Source organism: Malus sylvestris, chromosome 7, assembly GCF_916048215.2.
Source record: "Malus sylvestris chromosome 7, drMalSylv7.2, whole genome shotgun sequence".
Taxonomy (NCBI): domain Eukaryota; kingdom Viridiplantae; phylum Streptophyta; class Magnoliopsida; order Rosales; family Rosaceae; genus Malus; species Malus sylvestris.
The window spans coordinates 1,031,520-1,054,860 of record NC_062266.1 but is presented as its reverse complement, the minus strand read 5'-3'; the positions used below and the strand labels follow the sequence as shown (position 1 = coordinate 1,054,860).

Genomic DNA, 23,341 nt, shown 5'->3' with positions numbered 1-23,341 from the left:
TTTTATGTCAAAACAAGTTTCATTAAAGCAATTGGGTCTATTCAAGTGAAGTTTTGACTATATTTGAGATATTTTATAAAAATTGACATTTTTTAATTTATATATTAAATTTTGGCTATATACGATAGAGTAAACTGTCGGTTTACCCCTTGAACTTTTACCTCACTTTTGATTTCCCCCCTGAACTTTTCCATTGGAAAATTAAGGACTCAAACTAATTTTTTTAGCCAATTTGCCCCTTACCGTTAGTTTTTCATATATTTCATCCATATTTCCGTTAAGTGAGACCATGTGCACAACATGTGAGGGTAGTTAAGTTATTTCACTCTTAAAAATGATTAAAAAACTGAAAATAATAAAAAAAGCAAAACTTTCCCTCTATTTTTTCCCGCTAATTCCTATCCTCGATTTTATTTTTCCCTCTCATTCCTATGCATGAGAAATGACATATGGTGTTATTGTCTACCATTTTTATTTTCTCTAACAAATTAATAATTTGACAAATGCTAATGGTGCTATTGTCTCCAAAGCAGTGCATTAATATAAGAAACTCTAGTCTTTTTTATAGACATGTTTCTTATATTAATGCACTGCTTTGGAGACAATAACACCATGATCATTTGTCAAATTATTAATTTGTTAGAGAAAATAAAAATGGTAGTACATGCTTCAAAAAAAAGATTAACTTAGCTACTTATGAAGACAATAACACCATATGTTATTTCTCATGCATAGGAATGAGAGGGAAAATTAAAATTGAGGATAGGAATTAGCGGGAAAAAATAGAGGGAAAATTATTATTATTATTTATTTTCAGTTTTTAATCATTTTTAAATTGAAATGACTTAACTATCCTCACATGTTATGCACATGGTCTCACTTAACGGAAATATGGATGGAATATATGAAAAACTAACGGTAGGGGGCAAATTGGCTAAAAAAATTAGTTTGAGTCCTTAATTTTCCAATAGAAAAGTTCAGGGGGGAAATCGAAAGTGAGGTGAAAGTTCAGGGGGTAAACCGACAGTTTACCCTATACGATAAATTCTCGTTCTGTTCTTGAAACTTCAAAGAAGTATCCATGAGCCTAACATTATTGAATTTTTAACCAAAGACTTTAAATATCATGATTTCAAGTCAACACTAGGATTATATATGAATTTTCAATAGCATACATACATTATATATATATATATGTATATATACACATATATAAACACACACACACACACACTCACACACACAGAGACACACATATAGTAAAGCTGTATAATCTTGTAATTAATTTGCAACTCACTGAGAAACAATGGCTAGAACATACGTTGGTCTAGGTGGTGGCCATGCAAGTGAAGTAGTTATCATGATGCCAGATCATAACTCGGGCGGGCTACTTTTGCTCTGCATGATTCTCATGTCCCTCTCACTTATATCAATGGTCATATTTGCTTGTGGTGATAGCTCAGGAAGACCTAGACCTAGACCTGGAGGCGGCGGTTGTGGAGGTGGAGGCGGCGGTTGTGGAGGTGGAGATGGAGGCTGTTAAAAAAGAGGAGGCATGTCAAATTTATGTTTTCAGAAACAGTAAGAATTTAAGCAAAATATATCGTTCTTATAGTTGTTATGTTCTTGTTGATTTGTAAGCTGGTTGTGTTATATTATAGAGTTTGATATACATATGTATCTCTGATGGTCAAATTATGTGTATTTTTAATCAATAAGATGCTTTATTCAAGAATTTAAATACGAAATCATACAAATAGCAGTTTGAAACAAAGGTAAATCAGGATTAAATACCAAAATGGGGATAAGATTTTAAGGAAAAAATATCAGCTTTAACAAAAAAGTATCAAGCCCAATTCATTTTGTTTGGACTAGCTTTCATGAACGCGCGTGAGTGCGTGCAAAAGATATTTTTTGAATCACGGCGTGCTAAGCGCGACTTGCACGTTTTAAATGTATTTGTATGCGTAAATTAACAAAAGGGAAGTAAAATATTTGAGGTAAATGAATAATCTTAGATCATGCTACAAGAAACCCCTCATAAACCAATTAAAACAAATGAATTTACATAATAAAATTGGTCTTTATAGAATTTATATTAAGAATAGAGAAAATAATATTTAATAAACAATTGATTGAATCACATTATTGCTAGCCCATTGTGAGGCTAAGCACACCTCCTCCCCCTAGTGTAGATAATATCGTTTGTTAAAATAAAATAAAAAAATCATTTGACAAAATTTTTTTACATGCCCCTTAATCTAGATGCTGTCCAGTAGGACAAGTACTAGTTATACAGTACCAGAAATGTCCTACTATTATTTAGGTAAGTCAAAACTGCTGACGTCCTCAAGCCACCAACAGCAAGCTTACTTAAAACCTGGAGGGATGCAAAACAGAAAACGTGAGTGGACAAAAACAAATGTTTTACAAAATCATTTTCTTTATCAACATATCTAACCATTTGCTATAAAACATGTATAATTTTTTCCAGAATCAGAATATAAGCATATACATAATTTATATATATATATATATATATATATATATGAAATCATATCAATTCAATTCATGTTTCACATAATCATTTTCAAATATATGTCATGCCAATATATAACAGAGTAAGCAATTTAGGTAAGAACAAATTCATAGAAATATGATATGTTAACCGAAACCGCTGTGGTAGTATGTACGGCTGAATTCATAGCTCAAAGTTACTCTAGCCGGAGTCACTACAATGACCTATACGGCAACATACTGCACATAAGTCAGAACCACTAAAAAGGGGTCTGTACAACAAGATTGGATGTAATATAATTATGCTCAATTTTATTCTATCATAATAGCCGGGTGATAAGTCGCTAATCACCTAGGAGTCGAAACCATAAATAAGGTTTGTACGACAATGCTATTTTGCCAAGTTCCTTAGAGAGTTGTCTCGCGCCCTTAGGACCCACCTGTGTCGGTTTTGGGTACACAGACCCTTTAATTGAAGATCGTTGGGGTTTTTTTCTAGGAGTATGGCACGAGTTACTTCAGCACCGTGGCGTCTACTACTCAAACATCGGCTTGAGATATTTTCTCTACCCCTTCTTACCCTAAAAATCAGAGGCACCCCGCGTCATACATTTAGTTTGCTACGTGTATAAATTTCGAAACTTGAAACTACATGGACCAAAATTATAATTTGGCCTAACGAAGAGAAAAACCGAAACACGATCATAACAAAAGGCCTCCGGAGTACGAAACTCAACGGTAAAAATCGAAAGTTTATTCATCGGAACTGAGCTCAGTACAATTATTGTGTCAATCTGTTCAGTACATCACAGTTTTATTTACCAACCATAGATTTGTCTGAAGAAAACTAAAACTGACCACATGAGGGCGAAAGAAGTAAGGAATCAAAAGAATGAAACAATGATTGTGAATAACAGCTCAATGTTTTAGGTGGAAAGTGTCGTGCAAGGTTTTAGAAACCAGAAAACGTCGAGGGCTCCAGCTTCTCTTCCATCAACTAGACAAACGTTTTTGCCTTTCTCTGTGGAATCGTCCTTGCTCGCCACCACCTTTTTGTTTTGCTCTGCCTCTCCAAGAATTCCCCTTTCCTGGTCATCATGCAGAAAAAACAGATCAGAAAAATTAACTAACAATGCTTGTTATTAGCACAAATTATATTATATTTATATACTAAACGCCTAACTTTCTGGTTAATTCCCTTTGTGTCCTTTTTACTATTCATTCACCAGTGTTCTTCCCTTTTTGCCCTTTAGTTGTTGTCCTTTGAGTTTAGCTTTTTGTGTTTATTATACAGTAAAATGGCGTTTTTGTCCCTGTTGTGCGATAGAAATCTCTCGATTTCTTCTAGAAGCCAAGCTCCTAATATCCACGCGTCCTCTGCTTCTATGAGATGTCGACGCGTTGCATGGTTCCAGAAGTTCTCGAGCCTTCCTTTTTTTGATTTCGATTTTGATCCCTGCCTCACAAAAGCTCTTCGTGCTCTGATGGCTCTCCGATCTCCAGTTCTATGTCTCTCTCTCTCTCTCCCTCCCTCCCTTTCTTGCTAAAAACCATGATTAGCAACCTGAAGCGAGAAACTCAGTTTTCTCTTCCTTCCTGCTCGACTTGATTCGAACAAAAAATCTCTTGCACGAAATCAATTTTCTCCCCATCACCGATTTCGACTGCATGCACACCTATCAAGCCCTAGAATCCAACCGAACTCACCCCCTTCAAGCCCCTTTTTGCTCTTCCACTCGCTGCCTAGAAAATCAAGTTCTCAAGGTTCGATGTTTCATCAATTTCCTCCCCCTCAAAGATTATTTTGGTCTTTCATGCATACTGATTTTTTATTTCTATTAATTTTGGTTGTGTGATTAGTGATTTTTGTTCTTAATTTTAATAAAAATTTTGAGTTTTTCTTTCTGTTGTTTCTATGGTTTTTTGTTTTGCATATTTCAATTACTCTCTCTTGTAGTGGAACCACCTCGACCACTAGGGGCCGCTGCCACGTTAAATTATGGGCTTCAATCGTTTTCTAAAACCTTCTGTACTCATGGTAAGTTATTCTAGGTTTTATTCCATATTCAGATCATCCCCAATTTCGAAAGTTTAGGGAATTGGTTTGTTTCCGTGTTGCATGTTTAACATTCTTTTGTGTGATGATGAGTTGAGGCTATACGAACTGGAATCGTTGAGGGTAGGCTTGAATTTGGCCAAATTTGGGTAAGAACCGTTAAAATCTAATCCTAATTTTCTATAAAATTCCCTGTATATTTATTATTTGTTTCCAACAGCAGGTAATCAGGAGTTTTATTTGATCTTTTCTATGCAGAACCAGAAAGACCTTGGAATCACACAGTAAATCAATAATACAAATGGACAGATCCCATCAAAGCACTCTGTTACCCCTCTGTTACATGATTTCGTACATCCGCTATATGCTATCTCCCGAACGCTTATCCGCCCACTGCCTATTACTATGGAGGTAAAACTTATGGCTGAACTCCTTTTGCTTGAGATTAGTTTATTGGTGGATTATTAGATTCTCTTGAAATTCATGTGTAATTTTTTTAAAACAAAATTGATGTGTGTTCATGAGAATTTGTATACTCCTGATGGTAATTTCATCTTTTATAGCCTCACCTTCACACCATTCTTCACTGAATTAGTTAAAACACAGGAAGAAAGAAAGCAGCCTACAATTTTATGAACTATTGTCCATATGCCTTTTTAATGGTATCAATGGTTAGTTGACAGTTAATATAATTTCACACTTTCATTATATTGTGCATTAAGTTTATAACTAACTTTATATTTTGTTTTCTTCCTATAGAAGACACCCTTCTCAACAGCAAAAGTCAATTAGTTTAACAATTATCAAAGCTCTTAAAAAATCTTATCAATGGTTGTAACAACATTGATAGCCAGTAGAAAAGTACGAACAATTTCTTTCTTCATAATAATTATTACCATAAATCATTGGTCTACAATTTTTCTTTTCTTTTGCAATTATTGCTTTCTTTGCTTGAATGAATTTCTATTTTTTTTCCCTTTGCAAATATGAATCTTTGCTACTTGTAAATGTTTTTATGCATAATTTACAAAGTTTATTTTCTGGAAATTCTGTAGTCTATAGTATGCATATTTCCTTTACAGCACTACAGGGCATGCGGCTTCTGGAACCGGTGAGAAATTGCAGCTCCCCTGGGCTCCATCCATTTTAGATTTGGGGGGTCTGATTTGGAGGAAAAGAAAAGAAATAAAATTTGGGTTTTGGATTGATGTGGTGTTTAATTTTATTTAATTTTTATTCTTGCATGTTTGATTTGTTTTGAATTTTTGCATGTTTGATTTTTTTTTTTTTTAATTTTCACTGTTTGTTTTGTTCATTGCAGGCTTACAATGTTTGATTAATTTTTATGGGGTGAGTTGTTAATTTTTCCTCTATTTATTCATGTTGTTTATGAATGCTTAAATGTTCTGTATCTAATCTTACTAACACTTTGAGTGTATTTTTAACAATGGTTGTCACTATTTTTTCCTGTTAATTTTTAAGTCTCTGTGTGTTTTGTCACTGCAAACTTTGGACATCGATCTGTTTTGTTGGTGGTTTGATATGTTTTGTGTTGTGTTTTTCAGTCAGTTGACTCAATTCATATGATTAATTCCCATGGTTTTCATGCCATATTGGTTGAATTTATTATAACTATATTTGATTTTGTTGCAGCGATATCCTCATATAAACAAGTAGAAGGTTTACAGGACATTAACTAATCAGTTGAGATATTAGTTCGTTTACTTTCTGCTGTCCCTGGTTGGAGTGAGAGAATGTTTAGGTACTTTATAGTTTTGAATTTATACTTAGGAAGATTTAACAATACCTTTTTTTGTTTGCTTTACTTTGTTACATCTTGATAAATGCAGGTTCAGCAACAAGTTGCTGAAATTATCACTTATATAGCCTCCACTGCAAAACAGTCGTACTTTTGGTTTGCTTTTGGTGTCTCCTTCACTGTTTCTATTTTGTGGATATACATATAGATGTCAACCCTAGCATTTAATGGTGTTGTTCACTTTGATAGGTATATATGTGAATGGCTCACAGATATCAGACCCAGACAAATGTGATGAAGTGCCTTACGGCTTTTTCCTAATCCGTAGGTCCACGATTTGTTTTTGAAAGTGGAAGTTCTGGTGTGATATTTTTAATTCTCATCATCTTCAGTGCAAAAGTTTGTGTGCAAGTTTTTTGTTATAGTTTTATTTTTCTGTATGCATTATGTTTATCCTGAGCCAAAGGTTGCTAATCTTTTATTGATGAGTGTGCTGCTTGGTCCCCAATGATTGTTTATATTTACCAAGGGTATAATGAGAGGAAAAATCCATTCCAATAACTTGGAATGAACCTCTACCAAATTGTAGGGAATCCAATTAAGATGCTTAAGTCTCTGCGTGGAACTCCCACACCTGGTACTTGCAGCCATGTTTTCCTTAAGCAATAGGGACGGGATGCACGAGATGCAGCAATTGAAAACATGGCTGCAAGTCCCAGGTGTGGGAGTTCCACCCAAAGACTGGAACACCAAAAAAGGTTCAGCAAATTGAAGATGCCCACAAGGATTTCTGAAACAACCGTTTCGAAAGGTGGCACAGCTCGGACCTCTTCATGAAAATTCTGGTTCTTTCATTTGGGTTTTTCTTAATTTCATTGGTACTTTTTTCTCAAGAAAGTGAATATACAGCATATGGGTGGGAAATGGGTATTTATTTATTTAGTTACTGAAATTTGAATGTAGACTGTTCAAATTATGGTTGCGGTGTTCTGGATCATTGAACTATGTATAAAATCAGTCAGAACTGTGCTCGATTTGATAATGTTGAACAATTTGTTCGGGTTTTCACACAATATTGTAGGATTGTGTAGTGTTAGGCATTGCAAGTCTGAATGATGTTTTTCATTCGTGTGATCTGTGTTGAGATACTGTGTAATGCACTTGAGCTCTTTGAGTGTTTTTGTATGAAACTCATAGTTGTCGGAGAGTTTTAACCATCCTCTGAATTAGTGTCCTCGATCATATGCCTAATTTGTTAAACCCTTTCCAATATAAGTGGTTTTAGGCCAAAACATGAGTTTTGACGTTAACATGTTTTGGAACACTACTTTCCATGTAATCCAGAAGATGAAAACACACAGAATCTGTATATCATGGTTGAATAGTATGAATAAGTCTTGACATTCCATAAGATTGCTGCATTTTCATTTAGGAACTTCATAGCCTTTCTTCTTAGTAAAATGAATTAACCAAGATTGTTTTTTCTTTATTATTTGGTCCATTTGGTAATTGTTGAGTGACTGACTAGAGGTCTGAATGCTGTGTTATGGTGCATATATCTCTATAATCATCAGGGTAAGAATGGTTTCCATGAAATTAATGCTTTTAAGAAAGCTTTCATTTCGGTATAGAAAAATGAATAAATTCATTTGCAGAATGAAGATGGGGATGGCGTCTGCATATTGAGGGGCCAAATAGCATGATTGTGGACTGTTTTGGTTCTTTATTGAACATTAGGATGTAAATAAATTTTGAAATTTTGACATGGATTACACATTTAACATAGTTTTAAAAAGCCGCCGCATCGCACGGGTTCAATTTCTAGTCAAATCTATGAGGGGATCTGAGTTCGAGCGGCAAATTGAGTCATATACAAAATCGCTTAGATTTTGGTTTAGTCATAGCACCGTAACACGATATGGAGGTGATAAGGAAGTCTGAAATGCACAAGGCCTCATCTGGTATAGATCATAGGATTGGAATGGATAACCCATTCACAGCATATTGAAGGTAGAGGAGAATGATTTTTTTACTTTCGTTTTTGAGAGGATTAGACATGAAGGAATATTCTCCCTTCTAATCCTACCATTTTGGGAAGGATTGGTACCTCCAAGTTAGTCACAATTATTTCACTTCTTCCTTCAACATACCTTAAAAATAGTGTCTATGCATGAAAGTACAACTAAGCTGACTGAAATTCGAGTTTATCATTTCAACTAAGATGGCTATGCAAACCAATAAGACCAACTTTGTAACTGTACTATCAAGCTTGAGTTGCAAGAAATACTAAGATATCTCAGTCAAGTGACTTAACGGATAAAAAATAATACGAATAAGAAGGATGTAGCTAGTTACTTACCATCAGCTTGGACTTGGAAGCTTTTGAAGGTGTGATTTTGCTGGGAGGCCTTGTTGCAGAAAAGCATTGAGGAGAGGGAGGGTTGGTCCGGATTTGCAACAAGCTCTCGCCCCCTTTGCGCTTAACATTCTCTAAACTTAGAGGGATTGGGACGTTCTCTGCCTCGTCATCTCTTCTGCAGAAGGTGGTCATCAAAAGTTAACCTTATGTATCCAATCATCAAAGCCAGGAAAAGCTTCAAAATTCATAGAGGTAATTTGTTATCAACCAGATCAGATGATCATAATTTAAACTGCATCAAACGTTTTACCGCAACAAGTGAAGAAGAAAATGTTTATACCATAAAAACACAGATACAAACACACAATTACATACTGTTGACCCTAAAAACTACCAAGCCTACGTGGCGCGCAGGCCGAGTAATTTATAAACTAACTACGTCCTTCGGTGAATGCGGGGCGTGCCAACTCGTCGGCCGAGTTCGGCCGAGGAGTAAATTTGTTGATGTTGCGTTGGGTGCGCTGCTGACTTCTGAATCTCGGGACTGCGGCCGAGGAAGGAACACTCTCGGCCTTCGGGTTCTAGAGCCTGAAGACAAGGCTGCTAGTTCTACGAAGTTCAATATCAAATTCGGCTTTCAATGTGCCGAATGTAATAACTTGTAACACCTCACTTCGCCGAGAAGGCTAATGAGATGACCTCGACCAATAAGGATTCGGAAATCCTTCTCAATCGAGACTTGGATAGGTAACCAACCGTCATCGCCGCAGTGTTGTTGATGCCAACGGAAGATGCTGCTAGATCGGTTGATTCTACGGTGACAGAGCTATCTATGCCGACTTAAGATATCACCGGTTGCTTTCACAGTGCTGTTGATGCCAACGGAAGATGTGTCAGCGAAAAAAGAAAATAAAAAATCTCAAAATTGTTGAGAGGGTTTGCGCAGGGCAGTTTTGTGTGTTGAATTGGAGATCCTTTTCTATCGCAGAACATCTTGTATTTATAGTATTTTGTACTTGCTTGGCACGGCTGGATAACTGTGTAAAGTTCGACTGCAACTCTGACTCTGTAAAATTGATCCGTGTGAAATGCCAAAGCCTATCCTCCAGCTTTTGTGACTTTTCAAACCTAATAAAAGTTAGGCTTTATCATATCTCATAAAAAGCCTAGCCTACCTAGACTTCTTATCATCAAAACTCCATCAATAAATTTTAAACCCGTCTGACAACATCCATCACCATGTAAAAAGACCTAGTCTACCTAGGTTCCTTATCCCATCATTATCCAAGACCATGACTTTAAAATCATTAAATCCTCAAGCTTTTCAATCTGCACGTTCATTGCTAAACATCCAAATTAATTTGAACTGTACCTCCTACTTGAGGATATAATCTACATCCTATCCATCCCTTTTAAGAATATGCCAAGATAATTCAAATTAAAAGATGATTATGATAAAAACCATAATATTATCTTTTAACAAAAATATCTTCATTTTTTCATCCAACGGTTGAGAATTATGTTTACTCTACGGCCTTGATTACACGAGCCGATGATGTAAATTTGGGTCCAAACACATACACAACAAAGGATAGAAAGTTCACACAAATATAGAGGCTTGCATTACAAACAAATATATAGAGAAAAAGATTAAACTTACTTTTTCCTCCTTGGCTTCTCCGAATTGCTCCCCTCCATTCCTTCAGTGTTCATTTTGCTCACCTCAAGCAATGGCGTTCTCTTCATTTGCCTCTCATTTTTCCCTTTATTAACCTCCAGCAATGGACTTCTCTCCATTTGCCTCTCAGTTTTCCCTTTATCCACCTCAAACAGCTGCATTCTCTCTGTTTCCCTCCCTTTCAACTCCCCAAAAACCTCACGGTTACACTCCTCCTCCTCCACTACCTCTTCCTTCAAGCCCGCTGGGCTTTTCCTCACATCTGAATTCTCCACATCCTCTCTCCCCCTCGCTCTCATAGCCATTCTCTTCAATTCGGAACAGAAGTCCGTAATCTGATTCAGAAGATCCCTCCCCGCAAATAAATTCCTCGCTGACAGCGTGCTTCTCAGCTTAGGAAGCACCTCATCGTTAGGCAGGGTGCTCTCAATTGGTTGCTTCTTCTCTGTGCTTGATTTGATTGTTGCCTTCATGGCCTTAGCTTGGTTCATTGGAGGGGTTGATAGATTGGGGTTCTGATTTTCACTTTCTTCCTTGAATCTTGAATTATTAGTCGGGTAAATTGAAGATTGATTCAACCCTCTTCTCTTCAGTTTCACATCTCTGAATTACAAACGAAAAGGTTAAATTCTGCGAAACCGGATTAAATTGTATTGTGAAAACAAGGGTTCATGGGTTTTGCTTTTTACCTCTGGACTTTATCACCAAGTGGAGAAACTTCAGGAACGACAGCGGGGCTCGGAACCTTTCCCAGATGGACAAACAAAGAAATTAGAAACTTAGAAAGAAATAAAAAGAAGAGAATTATACAAAATCTATGCTGGGGTAGCTCCAAAATGTGAGGAAAATAAAGACCAAAGCGAAAATTAGATCTTATGCCGAATACCAAAGAATCAAAATATCAAATTTTCAATCTTTCCCATCACATTTTCTTAGCAACCAAGCAGATTAACACGAAAAAAAATAAAAATTAAACAAAATCAGAAGCCAATCAAAAAGAAAGAAAGACTGGAAAAGGAGAAACCTTGGGAGGTGATGACTTGAGAAAATCCTCAGCCGTCTTCGGATGCTTGCATCCTGCAGTTCAGAAAAATAATCCAAGAAAATATTTAGTCGGTCAAAATTAGAAACAAAGAAAAAAGAAGGGGTTGAAGTATAATTTGAGAAGGATTAAGGTACCGGGTCGGCAAAACCAGGCCTGATCGTCGACGGAATTGTCATTGGGGTTCAAGAAATCGAACCACTTGGGCGCGTTTATTTGCTCGTAGTATTTGTCCTCTACGAATCTCCACTCTAAACTTTTCCAATCGATTTTTGCTGGTTCCATAAATCTCAGAGACAAAATCCCAGAAAGAAAGCGAGCTGTACAACAGCCACGGTAAGAGAGAAAGAGAGAGATTGGTGGGTTTTGGAGCTGAAGAGGTGGACAGTGGAAGAAGAAGAAGTAACCGTTACGGGAGAAATAGTGAACGTTGATGGGGTCGATGGGGTTTTACTAAATTTTCGACCGTTGGAGATTGATTAATAGATTAATTATTGGGGTCGTGGCTTAGTCAGTAGGATTGTCAGTTTTGGATTCATTGTGAGAACTAGGGGTGGTTCGGTATGGGATACTGAACCGAAATCCGTGTCCCGATTTCCAAACCAAAATTTTTGGGAATTCAAAATTCAATACCGATCCCAAATCAATTTTTCGAGAATCCCGAAATGATTTTGGGCTTTTGGGCTAGACTAAAATTTGACATATTATGTTTTGGGCTAAAATTCAACTTTTTATATTGGGCTGCCGATATGTTGCAGACTAAATTTTCTTAATAAATTTCATAGGCCATTGTAAGTTACAAGTATACAACAAAACCAATATGTTGCAATAAAAATAAATTTAATCTATAACTTACAATATAATCTGTGCACAGATTAAATTTCATGGAGGACCTGAGCATCAAAATTCCCATTAGTCCTTAGCGTGCATTTCACTCCTCCTTCCCCTCCTTATCTGGCCTAGTCATTTACAATGCCAAATGCCAAACTTTTTCATGTTTCCCATGCACACACAGACACACATATATACATTCACACCAGGAAGGATAAATCATACACAATTTATATGCAACGGTTGAGATTAAATCTCAACAGAATCCAATGGCTATTAAAATTTTAAATATATATTTAAAAATTAAATAATATATATATTTTTCGGTTCGGTTTGGGATTACCGAAATCTCAAAAACTTGAGACCGATTCCAGTACCAAAATTTATGGATCGGTTCTGTATTGGGTACCGAAATTTTCGGGAATTTCGGTTTGGGATTTTTTTCCCGCCCTAGTGAGAACACGGTGAGGAACACCAATTGTCATAATACAAAATTCATTCGAATTTTTTTTTCCAAATTTTCAACAAACTATATTATTATACTTTGTATATTGGATCATATTCTTAGTACACTGAAAAATCTCTTGCATTTCAAAAGTACACGTGACTTTAAATTTGATAATCATATGAAGCTTTATAAGATTTGCTCGATGTATCACACTTTAGGACAATATTAACTATACTATGAGGGAGACATCTATACTTCTTGCATTAAGGGCACGTTTAGTGGAACAGACATGATTGAATTTTGTATTTTGGACTGGTTAGACTAGGATTAGAATGGATAGGTTGGGTGTCTACTATTTGGCGTAGACTCTCTCAACAGGATTGGAGTTGGGTTGAAAACTGAATTGGTGAAACATGAGAGATTTTTCAATGTGATCGGCACACGAAATGGTACATTATGTATTTGTTTGGACTCAAAATTACATGCATGTGCAATTAAGGCCGTTGAATGAGCATAGCTCCCAACCGTCGGATGATTAGAGATTTTTCTTGATATTACTATTGTTTTTTTTATCACAGTAATTATCTTGAAAATATCCTTAAAACACACTGAGTTATGGTACGCGTAAAGCTTCATGCAGAGGAGGTTATGTGAAATGCCGTGCATCATTAGAGTTCTATCCAAATGCTATTTAATCAGTTGCAAGAGTTGCATATTTAGCTTGCATGCAGAACCACGTGGAAAAATACCACAAGGATGCAATTAATATTGGATGATCAACATGTGGATATGCCATTCGTATCCATTTGGAGTAATCAAAATAAGGTGATGTGATGGGATCATGATGGGTTTGCAGATAATGCAAAACTACCAACCATGATGTTTTTTTTTTTTTATGCACGCATGGGATGCAAGGATAATGAAGTGATGGTGGGATAATGATTACACTTTGCGATTGGTTGTCAGAGATGGTAATTTAATTTGCCATTTGCAATTAGGTCGCTGAGTGCATTTGGATGAATAACGCGGAGAAAGAGTCTCTTGGTTGGAGTGGGATTAGCATTCAGAGTCCCCATTTGTCGACCAGATATGCATGTGGTCATGACTTTCTCAGAATGTTCCATTACAGAGTCTTCAGGTGCAATCAAAATGTTGGAATTTATTAGGTTTATTTAGCAAATTAATTAGAGATTTGATTTGATTTTGTAGTAGGGTATTTTTGGCATTTACGCATTAGGGTTTCTTAGGTTTATTGCTCTATAAATAGAGCTTGTAATTTAGTTTGAGAATAAGTTAGTCACAATATAGCCTCTTAGGGTTTTGTAGCCGTTCTGGCATTCTCGTTTGATATCAATAATATTTCTTATTTTGTTAGTCTCGTTCATTGCGCACTCTGATATTCAACTTGGTATCAGAGCAGGTTCGATTCTTCGAAATTTAATCTGTTCTAGATGGGTATCAATTTGTTCATTCGTTTGTCCGCTGCGTATCAGTTTGTCATGAAGTTGGTTCGGAAGTGGCACTAGCATGGAAATCTTGCACTGGCACTGGCATGGAAATCTTGCACTGGCACTGGCACTGGCATTGGAATCTTGTACTGGCACTGGCATTGGAATCTTGCACTTGCACCGGTGAAATTTCATATTGAAATTGACATCGGAAATTAGCATAATGGAGCTTGCATCCACATCACTTTGGCAAACCCATGTCGTGTACCGCCATGAGTTTGACGGGGGGTGTTGGAATTTATTAGGTTTATTTAGGAAATTAATTAGAGATTTGATTTGATTTTGTAGTAGGGTATTTTTGGCATTTACTGTCACATCCCGGCCCGGGGCGGATCACTTCCCGGGCCCGCTCCACCACCATAGCACGATATTGTCCGCTTTGGGCTTACCATTCCCTCATGGTTTTGTTTTTGGGAACTCACGAGCAACTTCCCAGTGGGTCACCCATCCTGGGAGTGCTCTGACCTCCTTCTCGCTTAACTTCGTTCCTACGGAACCCGAAGCCAGTGAGCTCCCAAAAGGCCTCGTGCTAGGTAGGGATGAGAATATACATTTAAAGATCATTCCATGGGCGATGTGGGATGTTACAATCCACCCCCCCTTAGGGGCCCGACGTCCTCGTCGGCACACCACGGCCAGGGTTAGGCTCTGATACCATATGTCACATCCCGGCCCGGGGCGGATCACTTCCCGGGCCCGCTCCACCACTATAACACGATATTATCCGCTTTGGGCTTACCATTCCCTCACGGTTTTGTTTTTTGGGAACTCACGAGCAACTTCCCAGTGGGTCACCCATCCTGGGAATACTCTGACCTCCTTCTCGCTTAACTTCGGAGTTCCTACGGAACCCGAAGCCAGTGAGCTCCCAAAAGGCCTCGTGCTAGGTATGGATGGGAATATACATTTAAAGATCATTCCCTGGGCGATGTGGGATGTTACATTTACGCATTAGGGTTTCTTAGGTTTATTGCTCTATAAATAGAGCTTGTAATTTAGTTTGAGAATAAATTAGTCACAATGTAGCCTCTTAGGGTTTTATAGCCGTTCTGGCATTCTCGTTTGATATCAATAATATTTTTTATTTTGTTAGTCTCGTTCGTTGCGCACTCTGATATTCAACTCAAAATTCCTCTGCTTATTATCCAGGCTATGCCAAACAAAAAATATGTTCCTATAAATACAGACGCAGTGGCAACGTTGAAAAAGCCCTCCAATTTAACACACAAAACTGTCATGCGCAAACTCTCACTCTACGTGAAACCTCTCAACAATCTTGAGATTTTTATTTTATTTTTCCCGCCGACACATCTTCAGTTTGGACAAACAACACTGGAGCCGTAGAATTAGCCGATCAAGAGGCACATTTAGTTTGGATAAACAACACTGCTTCTCGGGCGACTGATTACCTATCCAAGTTTTGGCTGATAAGGATTTTCGAGTCTTTGTTGGTAGAGGTTGTAGAGCCAAAAATAATCACAAGGCGACACGTGGATTTTTGGGTGAAGATGACAAATTTACATTCGAGGCATACCGGGTCTCCTACACCCGAGCAGTGGAGAATCATCTATCAACCAAATCAGGAGTACCCAAAATAGGTAACAAGTTCAAATTTGTCTCATCCATCCTCATTCCATAACTCCCAAAACCTCATAAAACATTTCTTTTATTACGATAATTAGTCAATTAATATATTTATACCTAATTAATATATTAATTGCTAATTGAATCATCAAATAACACTAAAAAAACACACTTAAATGCCGGCCATACCCCATTCCCTATATATATGACCATATTTCTTCTAAAAGGTTCAGTTGATACTCTGGTAAAACTCCAAAAACTCTCTAAATATTTTTCTCTCTAAATTCTAACTTTGGCATCAAAGGTTCTTCGGTCAAAGCCCCCCCATTCATCGTGGGTACTTGAGGTTCTTGGCCTTGACCAAATGTGTTGATTGTTTTATAGGTGCAATTTTGTCAAAGAAGGAGAAGGCGAAAATTTGCATCCACAAAGGTCATCTCATCAACATTCTCAGCGAAGTGAGGTATTACTAGGTTACTACATTCGGCACATTGAAAGCTGAATTTGATATTGAACTTCGCAAAACTAGCAACTTTGTCTTCAGGCTTTAGAACCTGAATGCCGAGACGTGTTCCTTCCTCGGCTACAGTTGCAAGATCAAGAAGTCAGCAGCACGCTCAACGCAACATCAACACATTTTACTTCCCGGCTGAGCTCGGGTGACGAGTTGGCACGCCCCGCACACAACCGAATGACGTAGTTAGCTTATTGATTACTCGGCCTGCACACCATGTAGGCTTGGTAGTTTTTAGGATCACCAGTATCATTATATAAATGGTAGGATTTGTGTTAATAACTCAAAAAATAAAATTTCTCACCACTTATATAAAAACACGTGGTGTACCACATGTATTCTCGTCACAATGAAAAATTTCCCATGAAACAGGAGGAAGGCACGACCTACCCACTTACCAACGCCCACAACGGCCGTTCTCGACCCGCGGTCAACGTTGTTCACGACCCGCCCACGACACTGCTCTCGATGGACCTGACAACACCTTTGCTCGCGACGCCCTGAGATTGACAATTGCTCGTGACGACTCGGCTACCCGCAACACTGTTCGTGACCCACCCCGAGACCGACGGTCGCGACGATTCAACGACGCCAGATTAGACGATTCAATGACGCCAAGATCCGTCGACCTGACAACGGTGCTCGCGACCCATCCCCGTAGTTGTATATTTTATATTTTAAACCGATATTTTCACCAATATCTATACATTTATCGACATTTCTCAAAAATTTATACTGATATGTCTACCAAACTGAACAAAACTTTTAGAGTGCCAGTACTTTTTTCTCTTCTAGTCAGTTTCTACTTATCAAGATTTTTATGTCAAATGAAAAAGGATGTGCTATCCACACAACCTTTTTACTTCTCACACACTTCTTGTTCATTTCTGTTCGTTGATCTTCTTCAATTCATCTGATCCGATGACCGAAAACCAAAAAAATGTGGAAGAAGTAAAAAATGGTGTGTGGATATCACACCCCAATGAAAAAACACAACACCCTTAATAAATAAATGGATCGAATCAGTACCAAATCATCAACTTCACTGAACCCAAAAGTGAATTTGATAATCACAAACAAGATCTGATCCACCTCAGTCTCCTCAAGTCTCCCATCAATTAGCCAAGTATTAAAATTCCCTAAATAAATTGACATGAATCTGATATAACAACAATTTCAAGAACACAAGCTGAAATAAACTAAACCATACCTCTAGCTTCAACACGAATCAGTGATTTTACGCCCAATATAAATTTGTGTGGCGATTTGCAAGAACCTAAAGGAGTGGCTAAAAGGTGCATTTTTTGACAATCTCTAATCTGAATCTCATATTCACTTTTGGGAGGATTGAATTATAGGGTTTGTTTTCTTTAGTACTTCACCAGAGCGCGTTAAACGAATAGAGAAAGGGCTTGTTTTCTCTATTACTTCACCGGAGCGTGTTAAAACGAAAGAGATAAAAGGGTAGGAGGACCATAGTTTTTAACTACTCTGTATAGGCAAAGAAAAAAAATAATCAAACTATATGGAAGGGAAGCAAGGTAAAATTTCAGCTTCAGAGGAAATGGACATAGATTTTGCTTAATTTTTGTTTTCCAAATTGGTGCTCTAATGCCTTGACTCCTCACCGAAAACCTCGAGGTTGCAAACTGGGCATACCTAAACAAATATAGAAACAGAAATGAGCGTGAGTTAGCGGGATGGATCATCAAATTGAAAGAAAACAGTGATATTCTGAATTCTGAAATCCATGATTTTAAGGCGTTGGCCTACCTTGTTGATACCGAGCCATTTGCTGATGCATTCGCTATGGTAGACATGTTTGCATGGCAATGTGATTTGTCGATCCCCTCTTTTATACTGCATCTGGCAAATCACACACCTGCTCGTGGAAAAAGTCGCATCAAGGGGCAAATTACAAAAGATTAAAAGAAAAAGGAGATTCTTCTTCTTCTTCTTTTTTATTTTTTTTGGTCAAAGAGAATCCTGCATCAAGTTTTCTGGAAACAAATAAAAGAATTGGAAGGGAAGTGTTTGATAACTTCTACAGCAAAAACCAACTGGACAAATCATCATCAAATAAAGGAGACTAATTAGGGTGCGCCACGAACTTGCCCATTTATCGGAGCAATTATATGCTAATAATTTTATTTTTTTTGGGAAAACACTGTTAAGACAGTAACTAAAATCAAAAGCGTCATCATATATATTACATTTTTAAAGGATTAGGGTTCATCTTAGAGGTTTCTAAGACAACGAGAAATCACATTTTCAGTCGCTCGATAAATAGGTTTACGTGTCAAGTGCTTTGTAGATGATGATAGAGTTCGAGCAGAGAAAATTTCTCATTTCTGTTAGGTTAAGTGTTTATGACAAGATGAACTCAAAAAAAACAAAAAGTGTTTATGACAAGATTATTTGCGGTAGTATGACAGAATTTTCTCATTGGGACACTACCAAATTTAGTATAATACCAGACAGATATCCAGATTGTCTAGAGAACTAAAAATGAAAATATAGGCCATCACATTTACTTCTGAGATAAGGAAAAGATAAGGTCGGAAAATAGGTTTTTATTGTTTTAGGCAAATAAATTCTCATTACTCAACCGTCCATGAGTCAGAATGTTACCTCTCTCCGGATTTTTTCCTTAAAAAGAAGTTTCCAGACTTGTACTTTGACAATGGAAGCAAACTAATAAGTTCGTCGGAAAGACCTCGGCTTTGAGTGCCAACTGCCTCACCCAAGTCAAGTAATTCCTGGGGCCAATGTATAAAATAAAACATTTCAATTAACATTCATAAAAATTTTGGAAAATCCTATAGTTTGTACTAGACGTGTCAAACCAATGTAAATAACAAAACAAAGAAAAGCCAATATACAAGATCAATGAAACCGCTTGCCTTAAGTACCCCCAATCTATACTGCAAAAATGGCTAATTGCAGAATGTCTCATAATCTTAATTTGAGCTGGGTATAAAGAAGTTAATCCAATATTGAAGTAATTTTTTATGCTATATCACAATGTGATGATATAATAGTTTCTGAAGCCTCAAAGTGCCTACATCGTTCGCCTTCACAGTCTAAAGAATCATGAAAAGCCAGTTTCATGCGTTACTTACTTCGAAGAGGCAGACGAACAAAGGTATGTGTGGGACATGCAACTGCCCAGGTTTGTGTTTATGCTTAATAAGTCTCTTGTGGGAACAAAATGGTAACGAATTTCTACTTCCAACAAGATTTACCTCATCTGGAAAACCCATGTCACAGTAAAATGCAGGATAATAGAATAAGGTATACATAACGAACCTCATAGGTCATGTTATCAGGATCAATGTCCTCTTGCCATGCAACCTGCAGATATACAGAGAGCAAAAGGCTGAACTTTAGCATAACTGCAGTGCAGGAGTCCAAGACTTGATAATGCAAACTAAATATGCATCAAAACTTTAGCATAAATGCACTTCTTTTTGAACTTCAAGTTCGAAAGTTCAAAAAGAAGTGCATTTATTCCAAAAATAAATTCGTGGACTTAATAATGCAAACTAAATATGCATCTAAACTAACCAAAATAATCCAGCAGAAAGAAAAACATACAATTGCACAAACTACAAAGGAGGATCCATACCTCAGAAGTACTTGTATTTTGCTGATTCTGAATACCTAAAAAAGCAAAAGAAATTCTTTGGTTACAATAGCGTTCAGTCTAACTGGTTAAATGTCAGTTCACAAACCATGAGTAGTATAATGCTTTGACGAAATTTCAAATCACATTATGGCATTACAGCACCATCAGAAATCAATTGCAATAAAAATGGTATTGTGGGTTTTATAACTTCATGAAAATACGAAATGTCAAGGAAAGTCTTTGATAACTCCAATTGACCAGTAGCATAAAATTTGATTCCACCGGATAAGTGACTGGTCACGCCGAAAAACTGAATTGAACTAAATTTTGATTTCAAATTCCAAGCACAAGGAGCAAAGCATGACAAAGTGTGATCAATCAAAACCAATTTTCAGTATAAGAATACAAATAAACAGAAGCGTCTGACTAACATTCCTCAGGTGTAGGTGTAGCTTGCGCTTCCATGACAGCATCTTCTTCTAGGTGTGAGTCGGTGTTTGCAGGCTCTTCTGCATTCATCACTGAAGGGTACTCCCAACTCCTCCTGCTGACGTCCATTCTTGGTAAATGATCATTTACCTCATAAGTACCGTAATAAGAAGTACTCTCCGGACCAGATGGTAAAACCTTGTACGAACTCATGTTCATTGACCAGTATGCAGTTTCCTGGACACACAGCATGTAAAGATTAGTATTTTCAGCAAATACTAAAATTTCAGTTCATGAAAATAATACAGTATTTCACTCAGCCAAAAAGGTATATGGCAATATCTTTAATCCAACTAAAATCACAATGTACTGTATAGTTCTGAATATTTGTAACGAAAACTCAAAGTTGACACTCAGTAAAGGCAATAATACATTTCAGCTTCCCCAGCTCATTCCGATATCTCAAGAATTTCAGACAAAACATTAAAGCAAATGCATCTGAACAAACGCCAGCTTTCCAAATTTACAAGCAAGATGGATCTAAAACAATCTTATGAGGCGGCGAACATGATGTCATCACAGAATAACTTTCAAAAGAAAAGAACAAATCAAAAAATGGAAAAAGCAAACTTGCCTGATCATGCATCGGCATGGCAAGACCATAATTCATCGGTACATGAGAAAAACCGTCAAAGAAACCCATGAAGCCTTCGGTAGGTGTGTAAGGAAAGCCGGTGTCTAGGTAATGCACTTCCATATGTCCATTCTCATTCATTTTTTCACCACTTATCAAACCGAGATTCACATAAACAAGCTACAAAATGGAACCAAAATCTTTCAATACTTGTGCTAAAAAAATGGAAATTTAATATAAAATATAAAATATAAAAAAAATGAAAAAAAATAAACTTTCACTATAATTTCATATTTGTGTATGTATTTATGTGTGCATTGTAGCACTATCCTCATAGACTAAGAAACTTTCACTATAAATTCAAAACAAAAACTTTTTATTCAATAATTTGTGACAAATTACACCATATATTCTAAAATTTGCAAAATTTAGGGCAAAACATGGACATTCTCAGAAATAGTGAAGCAGAATATAAAGCCATGTTTCATCTCCTAACTTTACATTCCTGTTTGGCTACTAAGAAAATGAAAGAAAAGAACTTCAAGACATAAAATTTCATTTTCTTTTCTTTGCCTTCTGCTTGATTCTCTCGGTAGCCAAACGAATGACAAGATTGTGTACAGAAGCAGAAGCGGTACCTTACTTTTAAGCCAAAACTCCCTTCACATTTTGCTGTGAAGCAAAAATGGGCATCTCAGAGGACAAGTAAGAGAAACTGCAGTCTTCTTTCTTTCTAACTTCAAATTTTCTTCCCCTTAATTTCTTGAGAAAATTTGCTTCAACTCAGAGAGAGATTTGATTTTGCACTTGACACACACACACACACACACATATATATATATATATATAGAGAGAGAGAGAGAGAGAGAGAGAGAGAGAGAGGTTTTCTGTGTTGTGTTTGAGTTGCTCTCTCTAGAATTGTATTGTGTTATCCCTTTTTTTTGTGTTGCGTTTGGCTTTTGTGCAGAGGAGCAGCTACATTTGAGATTTTCACGAACACGCTTCCCTTCTGAGTTATGTGTTATGTTTTGTTGACTCCAGCTAGCTCTACCACGCTAACTTGTTATTAAACAAAACAAGATTACAACAACAATCCTCCTAATTCCTATTTGCTACCGCTGTCTCTACAGTCTACTCTATCTATGCTACAGCATTGCACTTTATGTAATCAATACTAGTATTTATTTAGGACGGCATATAGATTACTTTTTCTATACATCGGTGTATATGGAATGCAACGTTAGAGCAAATCCACCCCTAAGGACTTTGTGCCAGCACTCAGCGCATTTATCCACTCAAGTGAACAGTAATAGACTCCATTAAACAGTAATAGGTCAAAGCATCTCCACCCCTAACAAAAAATAGCCTAGTCCATTTTATTAAAATATTATTATTTTTATTATAAAATAATAGTTTTATTTTTAATTTCTGAATTTATAAAAAAATAATAATAATAATATCTAAAATTTATTAAAAAGTTTATGTATTTTTTAAATGTGAATTCTTAATTTTTTGGGGGAAAAAACGTGGACCGTTGATCTGTGATCGGACGGTCCAGTTTAAAAGTCAAATTCAATTTTTTTTTACCGTTGAAAATCCAACGGTCTAGAATAACTAGCCGTTGGAAATCCAACGGCTGCAAGTGGGCCACGTCGTCGAGCCCCGGGTTGTGGTCTGAGTGCGCCTGCGCGCGGGCCCCGCCGCCTGATTTCTTGTCTCCTACTTGCGCCCATGCGAGCGTGAAGTCAGTCAAAAATGGGCTGGGCTAGAGACTGGCATGGGCTGGGTGCTAGTCAATTGGGTCGGCTGGAGCAAATTCACTGGGTACTGGCCTATTTTTTCGGCTGGGTCCTGGGCAAATTCCATTGGGGTGGAATTGCTATTAGTTGGATTTAAATGTTTGGAATAAAGTTGATAAATCTAGCAATCTACTAAAACGGTGCATCTCATGCATCGTGCATTGTGGAGTTTTTTGTCCATGATACTGATGTTTATCATAGTTTGATGTGATTATGGGGAATGAGATGTTTATGTTTTGCTCTAATTTCAATTTTGGTGACTTGTGTTTTTAGTTTGATTAATTTTATTGCGTGTTTAATTTCTTTGATCATTTCTGATCAATTGTGTGTATCCGAACAGTGAGCACTGTGTGTGCGGACATTAACTCAAATTTAGCCTAAACAATCGAAATTGTTTAGGTATTAAAACACACTGAATAAATTGATATGTTTATAACACATGAACTAAAATTGAAGAAAAAAAACACATAAAATTAAAACCCTCTTTCAATTTTGCATCTCTATAAAATTAGAAACCTCTTTCAATTTTACATCTCTATAAAGGTCGTACCCAGT

At 36.9% G+C, this 23,341-nt stretch overlaps 3 protein-coding genes across 7 annotated transcripts; 1 reads left to right on the top strand and 2 right to left on the bottom strand.

Annotated features, from left to right (window-relative positions):
* Positions 1-3,245: 3,245 nt before the first annotated feature.
* Positions 3,246-11,869, bottom strand: LOC126628614 (uncharacterized). Of its 2 annotated transcripts, none has more exons than XM_050298373.1 (6): positions 11,549-11,869; positions 11,394-11,446; positions 11,059-11,114; positions 10,352-10,972; positions 8,692-8,863; positions 3,246-3,605 (listed from the first exon to the last, which is right to left on the bottom strand). In XM_050298373.1, exons 1-6 carry the CDS (start codon positions 11,694-11,696, stop codon positions 3,444-3,446), a joined length of 1,212 nt encoding a protein of 403 aa, XP_050154330.1. In that variant the 5' UTR covers positions 11,697-11,869; the 3' UTR covers positions 3,246-3,443. The 2 variants fall into 2 exon arrangements, with proteins under 2 accessions (XP_050154330.1, XP_050154329.1); XM_050298372.1 differs by having other exon boundaries at positions 8,692-8,866; positions 11,549-11,865.
* On the top strand, positions 3,652-6,817 carry LOC126628624 (uncharacterized). Of its 3 annotated transcripts, none has more exons than XM_050298390.1 (8): positions 3,652-4,281; positions 4,475-4,722; positions 4,832-4,984; positions 5,180-5,244; positions 5,664-5,684; positions 5,895-5,923; positions 6,227-6,335; positions 6,424-6,817. In XM_050298390.1, the coding sequence occupies exons 2-7, from the start codon at positions 4,637-4,639 to the stop codon at positions 6,248-6,250; spliced, it is 378 nt and encodes a 125-aa protein (XP_050154347.1). In that variant the 5' UTR covers positions 3,652-4,281; positions 4,475-4,636; the 3' UTR covers positions 6,251-6,335; positions 6,424-6,817. The 3 variants fall into 3 exon arrangements, 2 of the variants coding, with proteins under 2 accessions (XP_050154347.1, XP_050154348.1); XR_007625500.1 differs by lacking the exon at positions 5,180-5,244 and having other exon boundaries at positions 3,660-4,281; positions 4,475-4,555; positions 4,672-4,722; positions 5,656-5,684; XM_050298391.1 differs by lacking the exon at positions 5,180-5,244 and having other exon boundaries at positions 3,658-4,281; positions 5,656-5,684.
* Positions 11,870-17,414: 5,545 nt separating the features above from the next.
* LOC126628623 (E3 ubiquitin-protein ligase BIG BROTHER-like) lies at positions 17,415-22,056 on the bottom strand. Of its 2 annotated transcripts, none has more exons than XM_050298389.1 (8): positions 21,631-22,056; positions 20,988-21,167; positions 20,356-20,590; positions 19,925-19,959; positions 19,606-19,650; positions 18,928-19,055; positions 18,070-18,178; positions 17,415-17,955 (listed from the first exon to the last, which is right to left on the bottom strand). In XM_050298389.1, the coding sequence occupies exons 2-8, from the start codon at positions 21,126-21,128 to the stop codon at positions 17,905-17,907; spliced, it is 744 nt and encodes a 247-aa protein (XP_050154346.1). In that variant the 5' UTR covers positions 21,129-21,167; positions 21,631-22,056; the 3' UTR covers positions 17,415-17,904. The 2 variants fall into 2 exon arrangements, with proteins under 2 accessions (XP_050154346.1, XP_050154345.1); XM_050298388.1 differs by having other exon boundaries at positions 21,626-22,055.
* Between the last annotated feature and the right edge of the window lie 1,285 nt (positions 22,057-23,341).

Excerpts from the sequence above, each read along its gene's own strand:
- LOC126628614 (XM_050298372.1), bottom strand. The coding sequence starts at position 11,696 with ATGGAACCAGCAAAAATCGATTGGAAAAGTTTAGAGTGGAGATTCGTA. Across the intron at positions 11,447-11,548 it reads GGCCTGGTTTTGCCGACCCG|GATGCAAGCATCCGAAGACG; the intron begins GTACCTTAATCC and ends TCTGAACTGCAG. Across the intron at positions 3,606-8,691 it reads CTTCCAAGTCCAAGCTGATG|GAAAGGGGAATTCTTGGAGA; the intron begins GTAAGTAACTAG and ends CATGATGACCAG.
- LOC126628623 (XM_050298389.1), bottom strand. The coding sequence starts at position 21,128 with ATGAATGAGAATGGACATATGGAAGTGCATTACCTAGACACCGGCTTT. Across the intron at positions 19,960-20,355 it reads TACACCTACACCTGAGGAAT|GTATTCAGAATCAGCAAAAT; the intron begins GTTAGTCAGACG and ends TTGCTTTTTTAG. Across the intron at positions 19,651-19,924 it reads AAAATACAAGTACTTCTGAG|GTTGCATGGCAAGAGGACAT; the intron begins GTATGGATCCTC and ends GTATATCTGCAG.
- LOC126628624 (XM_050298390.1), top strand. The coding sequence starts at position 4,637 with ATGTTTAACATTCTTTTGTGTGATGATGAGTTGAGGCTATACGAACTG. Across the intron at positions 4,723-4,831 it reads TTGAATTTGGCCAAATTTGG|AACCAGAAAGACCTTGGAAT; the intron begins GTAAGAACCGTT and ends TTTTCTATGCAG. Across the intron at positions 5,924-6,226 it reads GTTTGATTAATTTTTATGGG|CGATATCCTCATATAAACAA; the intron begins GTGAGTTGTTAA and ends ATTTTGTTGCAG.